At 46.5% G+C, this 10,740-nt stretch overlaps 1 protein-coding gene across 1 annotated transcript in view; it reads right to left on the bottom strand.

The window, feature by feature from the left end:
• SERPINE3 (serpin family E member 3) overlaps window positions 1–9,855 on the bottom strand; it is a 40,560-nt gene extending 30,705 nt beyond the window's left edge. Inside the window, exon 1 of the mRNA XM_009290252.1 lies at window positions 9,750–9,855. Within this exon, the coding sequence (XP_009288527.1) occupies window positions 9,750–9,855 (106 nt within the window). The remainder of the gene's footprint in view (window positions 1–9,749) is intronic.
• Between the last annotated feature and the right edge of the window lie 885 nt (window positions 9,856–10,740).

Below are 10,740 nucleotides of genomic sequence, written 5' to 3'. Positions count from 1 at the left end.
GGGGCTCTGAGCAACCTGCTCTAGTTGAAGATGTCCTTGCCCACGGCAGGGGGGTTGGACTAGATGACCTTTAGAGGTCCCTTCCAACCCAAACTATTCTGTGATTCTATGATTTTGATATGTCCAATAACCACTTACTGCTTAGGGATAGCTAAGCATCTCAACAAAATACAATCTACATATTAGTGTCAGGAATGCGTTAAATAATTTGAACATATAAGAGCAAGGAAATGTGTCTTTTCTGTGAAGCACCCTAGGCTCCATGAGGAGTGCCATAGACAGAGTGTAAATATGAAGCTATCTAATTATTAGCTGTTGTATTTTTGTGATAAATAGGAACTAATAAAATGGAAAACTAGGTACAATTGTATCCCAGAAAAAGCTTTATTGCAGCTATAAAAATTATACTTCATATGCTGCACTAAATTCTTAGAAGTTGGAAATAATGTTCAGAATCTCTAAGGCCTTTTTTTGGTAGATGTCTTGTCTCCATTGCGCTCCTGGTTTATTATTTTCCATGGACAAATATTTGTTACATTTCCTCCTGGAAAATTTTTAATGGATTTTCTTGCTTTGAAGGGATAAGATGCATGTTTAAATTCCTCTAGGGGTAAATAATTTCACATCAACATTTTCAAGCACAAAGTCTGGATCTTCAGTAGGTTTTTACATTATGCAAGTAGACGTTTAAGGTACTTAATACTTTCTAACCTCTAGTGCCCTTTTTACACAGAGACAGGCAGTCAGCAGGGATTAATCTGATCCTAATTAACCACAAACTCTTCTGATATTTGGTCACTGCACAGTAGCATGCTGCCAGGTACACAGAGGTAAACTGATCTGGATTATCTGCTGGTGCATGTGCTTCACGGAGGGAGGTCTAGTGCTCTGTGTTGTGGGTGACTTACAGGCAGATACAGCTTTAAACAAAGAGTGGGGAGAGTGCCGTACGAAGCTGGAGTTGTAAGGAAAGGGGAATGCACTAACTGGAAGGCCTCTTCCTAACGGCTTTCTATCAAGGTTTCCTTTTTACAGATAGCATTTGTCAGTGCTGCACTGCAACAGGGCAGAAAGTGAAAAGCATGAAAATCCAAAGAGAATAACAGTTTCTTCTTCTTTTTCAGCAGTAAAGGAGCACGACTTTGTGGATACAAGTCCTCTCTCTTTTTCTTTCCTGTGTACAAGCACCATGTCTGATGGAGCCTCAGGAAGGCGCGAGCGAGTGTGTGTGTCTTTACTTGCACGCTGCCCACTGTGGCTCTCGTCTTCCCTTACTGAGCAGCTGAGCTCTGCCCTCCTCATGCGACACAGAAAGCAGAGTGCTGAAGGTCTTCCCCAGCCTCATGGCAGCCCACAAAGCAAACAACATGCAGCAAAGTGAGCAAGGTGGGTACGAGAAGAGTCTTACGCTGGTGGTGGGGAGAAGCAGCTGTGAGAGCCTTGCACTGCCATGGCACCACAGGCAGCAAGAGCACCTGGGAGGAGAGGGATGTGTCTGCTCGAGGCACGAAGGAGATCTGTGTGAAGCACAGAGACCACAGTAAAGCTTTCAGTCTGCCACAGTCCAGGTGTCCTGGTGCAACTCAAAAGCCCAAAACAGCCTCCCTGAGACCAGACTCCTGCTCTCCCCTCCCTCCTGATGTGGGATCAGTGGTAGCCCATGGTGTCCTGCACCAGGAAAGACAAAGCCTTTGGATTACTATCTCCATAGAGGAACTGTGATGTCCAGTATTTCTACCTAGTGGTCCGGGTGACAGACTCAGCCTGTCCTTGTGAGTGACAGCTGAGCAGACCTGAAGGGACAGCCATGTACCGGGACAAAGAATCCTGTTGGAGAAAAATAAAGGTTAGTTTACAGCGGTAAGGATAAGAGCAGGGGGAAAGCAGGAGATCCAAAGATGGATCAATAAATATGTTCACAATGGCATTGGGATCCTCTTTCAAGTGGAAATATCCCTCTGGTAATTGAAGTTAGTCAAAGTCAGTGCAGAAGAGAGCATTAAGGGGTTGATTTACAGCAGGACACCTGCTGGTGTCCAATTTAATGTGGCCTGGCTGATGTAGCTGAGAAATGAAACATCACACTCTTCATGAGCATGTTCCCCCCAGTTATACACCATTGTTTTACTGCTGACAGTTTTCTACAAAAATTTATGCATTTATAGCTGTTCTTTTTTTCTTTTTCCAGCAAGGCAACTCCCCTAGCACACATCCTTCACAGGCCTGAATGGGTCTCTACCAATTCAAATCTGGACCTGGCATTCGGTTCCTGAACAAGGAGATGGAGCAGCTGAAGCTAGAGTGTCCTTTCTTTCCTGATGGAGTATCTGAGGGTACCATCGGTCTCCTGGAAAGAAGGCTCCTGTCTCTCTCCGTTGTGCTTGAGAGAGAGCTAGCTGCTAAGAATAAGCCAGGGGCTTTTCTCACTAGGAGGCAAAGCAGATTTCTTTACTCTTCAGGGAAGAGCTCAGGAAATCATCCACCTGATTCCCCTGCCAGCGGCTGGCCCTGTGCCACCAGTTTCCTCTCCCCTGCAATGGCCTGGCACTGTCTGCTGACCGTTCCCCAGCCCCCTCCCTCCCACCGCCATCACAACCTGGGGACTTTGGCAGCTCTCCTGGGCTCTGGCACACAGATCTTACCCGTGGCAGCTGCATTTCTCTCCTCCTAGGTATGAAAAAGCGTGCAAGGATAAAGGTGCAATGCAGTGTTAGAGCTGAAGATGATTCATGGATTTCATTTCCACAGGAACAAGCAGTAATTTGCAGTTGCACCTTCCTACCCACTGGTGTTGGCAGATGATGGTGCTCAGCTCTACCAGGGCTGGTCTACTATTTCCTAAGGCAACAGAGAAAACTGGGTACATGAGGTGGCAAGAAAAGCTTGTTACAGAGCCAAAATCAACCCTACCCAGTGTTAATGCTGGATGTTAGCAACTCTGGCTCTTGATCTTCATGACAGTGGCAATGGCCAGACCAGCACTTGAATAGGGAGCCAATATGTTAATATGAAACTTTTCTTGTAACGGTGGGTCCTGGACAAAACAGAGTGCTGTTGCCCTGCTCCCTGCAGGCTCTTCACGGACCCTCAGCCCTGCTGGGCCATTGCCTCTGTCATGTTGCCTCATTTGTGATGGTTGTTCAAGACTTCTGCATCATATCAAGGCAGGCTGATATGATCACCCTTATGGCTCAGGGAAACAACTTTAAAATTGAATTTTTTTTTCTATATTGTTGCAGATGTTCCTACAGACAGAAAAAGGGATGAAGCAGCAGAACGAAGGTCAGGGAAGAAGAATCTCCCAGAAATGGGGTCCTGAAAAGGAACTTGCTGATCCTGAAGTGGCTAATGTTAGGCAAATACACCAAGGAGCTAGGTGGTAGTTCTTCAGATACCATGGTGACTGGGGCACCTCCGATCCTCTGAGCACAGCATGATTCACTGCCTGGGGTTTACCTTTGTTCAGATAGCCCCAAACAGGACAGGCAAAAAACAGCTCAAGCCATAAAAGTAGGTGAGCAGGTATTCGCATGAACAAGTGTTGGTTTCCAGCATGAAGTTGGTTTGTTGCTATGCCCTTTCTTTTTTTCCCCCCTTAACTCTGAAGCATCGTCCCTAAGCCATAGCGGTTCTTGGAGATAAAGAGGGTAAAAATAATATGCAGAGTAGCAGTGATTTTGGGAAGCTCCCCTCTCTTGTATCAGTGTGCAGCCTGCTTCATATCCAGCCATGAGCTCTTTCCAACACAGCTGGAGCCTTGGCAGAAGAGAGCTGGCTCCAAGCTGAGCTTTCAGGGCTCAAATGCGGGCTCAGGTCTTACAGAAAACATGCACTGCCTTCTCCTCCTTTAAAGTGAAGTCTGCTGAAATATGCGTCTAACAAAATAATATTGTTTTGTTTAGGTTTCACTCTAGTAAGCAGCTCTACATTAGACCTAGGTTCGGTAACACAATGTTACTCTCAATTTTTCTCTGGGGAGACTGAGGCACCATGTGGCTGAGGGTCTTGTGTGAAGCCATGCAGAAGGCATGTGCCATTAACTGCAGGATGGCTGCTGGTGTTTCATCTGGAGTTGTTCTCCGTGCACTTTTGTCCTGAGTTGTCTTTCAAGCTGGGACCCTCAGCACTGTTATATTCCCAGCCCCCGAGGTAGTACGTTTGAAAATGTAAACGTGGCAAATCTGTGTTCTGGAAGAAGTCAAAATTAAACTGTTGTTAAACTATCATGTTTTATCAGAAACATTACTAGTAATAGAAAAGAAAAAGTGTTAGAAAGCTAATTGCTCTTTCTGAAGGTCACTTCTTCAAGGACACAACGATGCGCTGATTCTGCTTGAGATGTGGCATAGCACATATGCTCACTGCATGACTGTTGTAATTAAATATAAAACATTTATTTCTCAATGGATTTTTTTCTCCTTGCTTAATGTGTCTCTCTTGCTGCTTTGTCTCATAACAACTCTATTAATTAAGAAAATGTGTCAAAGGACCAGCTGATGAATGAATGAATAATGAAATTAAGAAATTGCTGTTTTTCAATGTTTTCTTTCTTTTAGAGATAGAAGAGCTACACATGTCTGTAAGTGCTTGTGTCAAATATGGGAACATTTAATATTACAGTTCCTTTGAAAACAAGACTCTCCTTTTACTTCAGCGTTTCAAGAAGAGAAAAAATATTCATAGTTCATTTAGGGGAAAAAAAAAGAGCTAGCAGTTGTCACAGTGTCAATATTAATTATTTTGGATTGATCCATTTGCCTTGATCTTTATGACCCTCAAAAATTCCAAATGCCTATAGTCAATCATTTAAATTCCTCAGCTAAACCCTGTACCTCATTAAATAGAGAAATAGGGAGGGTCTTGATATGCTTTTCTTTAGGCTTCTCACTCCACAGTCTGAAAATACAGATCGCGGCATCTTAAACTATTCTCAGGAGTTTCCTTTTTAAAGAGCAGAAGAGCCTTATGTTCCTCTATACATTTCATCACATTCTCATCAGTGACACTTTCTTGCTGGTCCCTCTTCAGACTAACTTCAAATACCACCTTCAGTGGTGGAAGGAGACCATGGGACATTAAATTTACTGATGACTGTGCTTCTGTCACCAAGCGACAAAAGATTGTTGGGTGTTGCGATGGCCTAATGAAAGGCAAGGGGAAAGAGAGAAAGGGTATCCTTAGAAGACACATCTGGAAAAATTTAAGATACATGTGAAGCTTTTTCTGTGTGTACTGACTTCTTAAAGACATTGGGGTCTAATGGGAATATTGCAGAATGGAGACAGCGACCCAAAATATCAGACCATAGGATTGTGTATGTCCCAGATTCTGTGCTTTCTTCATTCTGGGTGCAAAGCAAAACAGAAGTAGGCAATTCTGTAGCGTGTACCCTGCGAAGATATAAACCACACTGGAGAAAAGCAGAAAACGCCTTTGGGCATTACGGGTGAGGGGAAAATGGCTTGAAGGCCAAAAAAAGTGAAGATATTCCCCCACAAACCTTGTTACTGGCGCTCAGCGTGGAACAACCTGTTCATCCCCCCATGTCCCAGCTGCTCTCTCAGTGCTTGGTGTGACCCACGTGGTGTCCTCAACACTGACCCCATGCAATGGCAGAAGAAGGCTGGGATCCCTCTCACCTCCCTTTAGCTGCTTCCGAGTTGGGTTTCCTGTGACGCCTCAGTGATGGGACACCATAGCTGGGCTATGAGGGACGCACATGCACATCCTCCCCTGTCTGATCTGCCGTGTAGTCGTAAAGCCTGCATCTCCCAGGAGCTCCTCCTTCCCTGCCTCCCACCGCCTTCCCCGGACAGCTGAGGCAGGTTGCTCTGAAGTCCTCCTGCTGAAACTTTCCACTTTGTGTAAGACCAGTGAAGTCTGTAGGGAGGCAGGATATTTGTTGATGGATGTAGCCAAGAGAAGCTGCTGGACACACAAGCTTCCGCCCTTTTCAGACTGCTGTGGCTGTAGTAATGAACCAACCATGTAAGAAATTTTTAGCTGCTTCTTAGAGATACGGATCCTGGAGCTGCCATACGAGAGCCTTGTTATACACCACATCACAGAGGGGCCTTTTGCTTTTCTCTGTGGCTCAGGGAATATCTGATATTGATGGAGAAGGAGCAGCCACTGCCGCCTGCTGCTCCTTCCCAGGAGGATGCAAAACGTGCCAGGAAGGGGCTCAAATAGCAGCTTTTCCATTGGGGCAATTAAGTGATTGTCAGTTTGAAGGGGGAAGAGATGATTGTTACTAACTTTCACACACCTTTGCTGATCTAAACAAACACATTTTACAGGGCTTCCAAAATCCCACAAGTGCTCCCTTGGACATCAGCTAGGATCTTTCAGTTGATTCTGGGCTCCCCTATATCAGTCATCTTTGCATTTCTTTGGGCTGAGACCCCAGTGCTTTGGTAATGCAGTAACGTGCATTACAGGATGCACAGGTAACATCATCTTCCCCTTTCCAAACCACGGTAACTTCACAGCCAAAGTTCTGCTGAGGTATCAGATCCAATGTCCAAACTATGCCAATAGATACTTTTCACATACGTCATACATTTCATTCCATCACACATCTCACACATTGATACATGAAAGCCAGCTTTTGCTCTGATCTGTGTTTTCTCATGATAGATCATTTCTTCTCTGAGCATCCAGCTTACTTTTGTTCCTGCTTTTTTAGGATGGCACAGCTGGTCTGTTTTCCACTTTCAGTTTTTCACCTTTCATCCACTGTTCCCATTCTCTCATGGTGTGATGAGCATTACAAACCAGTATCCGGACCTGGGCTGCTGCCAAAGGGGAAGCTTAAATCAGAGGCATATCAGGGCCGTTTATAAATCAAACCTGAATAGATTTTTGCTGCAATTTGTGTCTCACAGTATTGTGCACTGTGATAACTTGAAGGGGAAAGACATCAAACACTCAGGGTGTAAAGAGGCTCAGAGTGGCACTTAGTCCCCCAGAGAGAGTCTAGACTTCTCAAGTTTCTCTCCTCCTAGCAGGTAAGACCGCACGCAGTGTGGTGGTCCTTGTCCAGATCTGATGAGTCGCCCCTGCCAATAGCCCCCATTTCCCCAAGACAGCAGAGCAGCAATTAACTCCTTTCCCAGTGTATGGGTGACTTCATATCATGCACCTTCACCTGTCAGGCCCTGTGGCCCACGGAGATGTCCCCACCATATGCACATCTCCATATGCTTATGGAGATGTGCTACACCAAAGTTAGCTACAAAGTTTGCAAATCTGCTTTCTTGTCCTCCTACTTGCCTCTCAGGGGCAACGCCAGCACCTCCCAAGCTCTGGGAGCAAGAAGTGGTGATGTTCACTCGCTTGGTCAACATCAGGGGACAAACCTAGCACTGTCACACTAGTTACTGAACTCAGCGGAAACAGGCTGATGCCCTTCAGCAGGACCTGCTCTCTCGTACCTGTAGTTTTTGCCCTGTGCAAAATCCAGATTGCATGTGGCATCTTCAGTGAAGCTTCCCAGGAAAACAATGATTATTTTCCTGGAAAAGTTGTTGCTCAATCCCTGAGACTGCAGTTCCCTAAAGAGTCTAGTTCTAAGAACCAGCAATAAGAAATAGGACTGACTGTTATTCCTATCACCTTTGAGAGATAGATTCTCACCTTTGGGAGAATTCTCTTCTGTACCTTAATTTAATTTAATTTAATTTAATTTAATTTAATTTATAAACTTTTTTCTATATAGCATTCTTTTCATGTACCCAGAATCTTAACTCCTGTATTCCAGATTGCAGTCCCCTGTCTATACTTCTCATCCATCCATATCTCAAGTCTCCGTTTTTTTTCATGCCAGTCTTTACATGATTGCATATAATTTTCAGAAGATTTCACACTTCTGAAAGTCCATATGGTTGTCAAATTCTTTTCTGATGCCACTTGTTTATGGCTTCAAAATAATCAACATGGATTCACACATCCTTTTTTTTTTTTCCCTTCCCCCCGCCCCAGTCTCTTTTGTACACAACTCCAATAAGATTAATTCGCTTCTTCTCCAAATGATGCTGCCAAACTTAACACATGAGCAGAGAAGGCCTGGGGCAAAAATCTGTTCCATCTTGCTATGCTATTCATTCGTGTCAGGCTGCAAGCTAGCTGTCACTCCAGAGAGCAGCCAGGTTTTCTTTGGACCATCTACCAAAAATTGCAGCATCAGAAAAGGCACATTCTGGTGACCTGGTATGTCTAACAGACAACGAGCCCTCACGCCCAGAGAAGAGGAGGGCACACCTGCAGCAGCATCCTCGCCGATGTCACTGAACGATTCCCAGTGATGCTGAAAGCAGAGTTTTGTACCCTGCAGCTAGAGATAAGGTAAAAGTACCAAATCCCATTGATTCAACAAGGAGATGCTGAGGAGAGGAGTGGGCAGGAGGAAAGGAGCCTGGGGCCTGTCCTGCTCTGTTCTGGATACAGAGCCGCAGGCACAGCCCCAAACTTGGATCCTGTCTGAAGAGATGAGACAGGGGATGTGTCGGGGAACTGGGAGATGGGAAGAGCGGGAGCACTTCCAGGCTCGTGTTGGCCAAGGAGGGGTTAGTGCTGTACTGAGTGTGATTTTTTTGGGCCTGGGGTTTTGTGAAGGAGATGGATGAGCTGGATGGGAAGATAAAGAAAAGAAAAGGGAAGATTAAGGGGAGGTAGGGAAGGACAGGGAGGAGGAGGAGGGTCTGTGGGGACAGGCAGCATGAACCCAAGGGAACTCATCTGCAAAGGAAGGGGTTGAAACAGTGAACCAGCCCATCAGCTCAGAACAAAGGTTGTCCTGGAAACCTGGAAAACACTCTGTGCACTTGGGCCCTGTTGGCAACCTCACAGCTTCAGTGTCCTTAGCCCCTAAGGCTGATGGCTCCCCTCCACCATCCCCATATCTCACTCCGATGCCTTGAAGAGCAGGGTCTTGCATGGCCCTGTGTGTCTGGAGCTGGCGCGCTATCTGGAGCTAGAAAAAGGGAGGAAGGTCACAGCTGGATCCTATCTTTCTGCTCCTCTCCTGCCATTTGGTTTGTCCCAGCACTCCCTTGCCCTCCTCTCCAGCTCTTGCCTCCTCACCGCATACCCAGGCGGGCAGCAGCGGCAGCCCCAGCAACAGCTATGCCTATTGCTGCCGTAGGCAGCCCCGAAACTCCTTTCTTCAAAATTTCGGCAGTCTTTACAAACGTGGCATGGTGGGAATGAGCATCCTCACCCCTCCTGTGGGAAAACCACAGACCAGCCATCTCTTGAAAGAAAGCAAGGCAGCAAAGTGCTGGGAGAGAAACTTAAGGGCAGAGGCTGCATTTCTGTGGCTTTACGTGGCACAATAAGGGAATGCTAGCAACTACTCAAAATCCATGAGCAGAGTAATTAATTAAAGCTTTGCTTTCTTGTGACAAAAAAAAAAAAACAGAGTAGGAAAAAGTGGGACTCATAGCTGTGTCATGGCAAACCATATAAAACCCCACCTGCTCCTAATCACAATCCAGTTTGAAAAAATCGGTCCATGCAATAGCACATGTGAACTGCAAAAAGATGGCTGTTAATTCACTGAAGTAGGAGGAATTATAAAATTAGTATTATGTGTTGCATAATACTTAAACTGTATCATCAGTTTCGGGAGGCCCTGTCACCGAGTGCATTACACCTAAGGAGCAGGAGTGCTCTGCTGGCACTTCTAACCTAACAAGAAGTGTTGTCTTGGCAGGAGTTGGGTCATACTTAGCAGACTATCTCTGTACCAGGAGGGCTAAAATTTCCATTAAAGTAAATAGGGGAATCTGTGACAGCCAGCTGGCTTACCGTGTCATGCTCAAGGGCTTGTTCGCAGCAGATGCTCGCCTCCATCCCGAGCACAGCCCTGAGTGGTCACCCCGTGGGCTGTGGCCACTTCCTCACCCGTGGCTCCGATGCAGCAAAACAACACAGCAGAGCCGCTTGGGTCATCAAGCCGTCCGGTTATTCTGCTGCCGAGCTTTGTGATGGAAGGGAGGGTGATGAAACACAGCGGCGGGGTGAAAGCCCAGCACAGGCGCTGTCAGCAGCTAATAGTGAAACACAGGGCACAGAGGGTGCGAGGGCAGGCAGGTCTTGTTGGCAGAGACGGCTGGGGCAAGGCTCGCTTTCTACTGTGCTGTGAAGTGAACGTCACCGTGTTCACCCCGCGCTCTTCAGGGACGCTTGCTGCAAAGCGCCTGCCAGACCCTGGGGATGGGGGCGCGTCTCAGGCTCGCCAGGAACCGCTGCGGGGTGCGGAGGGCACAGTGCCAGGGCCCGCAGTGTCCCCCGCCGGGTGCCCTGGGGGTGTCACTTGCCTGGGCTGGCAGCTCCTTGCGCTGACACTCTTGTGCATGAAGACCACGAGATGGCACTAGCAACTTTTGCAGGCTGGTGGCTTCCCAGCGAGGTACACAAAAAAACACAGCATGCTGCATTGCTGTGATCCCATCACAAAATACAGGTACTCCGCGGTCATGGAGACGTGAAAGGGGTATTTCTCTTAGCGACTGGTCAGCTTTGGCTAAATCCATCTCCATTGCCATTTCATTACATACCAATGGTCAGCAGTTTTTATTTACGATGGGCAGATTGGGTTAATGGCCTCCACCTACCAAGATATTTTGTATTTTATGCCTCATATATTCAGGAGAAAAGTGATTAAAAAGGACAACAGGTTCTAAAGGGAACCATGCTTAATACAAAAGGCTGAGTCAAAGCAGAGACAGGGTGCGC

This window comes from Aptenodytes forsteri, unplaced genomic scaffold, assembly GCF_000699145.1.
Source record: "Aptenodytes forsteri isolate BGI_AS27 unplaced genomic scaffold, ASM69914v1 Scaffold155, whole genome shotgun sequence".
In the NCBI taxonomy this organism is placed as follows: Eukaryota; Metazoa; Chordata; class Aves; order Sphenisciformes; family Spheniscidae; genus Aptenodytes; species Aptenodytes forsteri.
The sequence above is the reverse complement of the archived record's forward strand: the minus strand, read 5'-3'. Positions and strand labels throughout refer to the sequence as shown.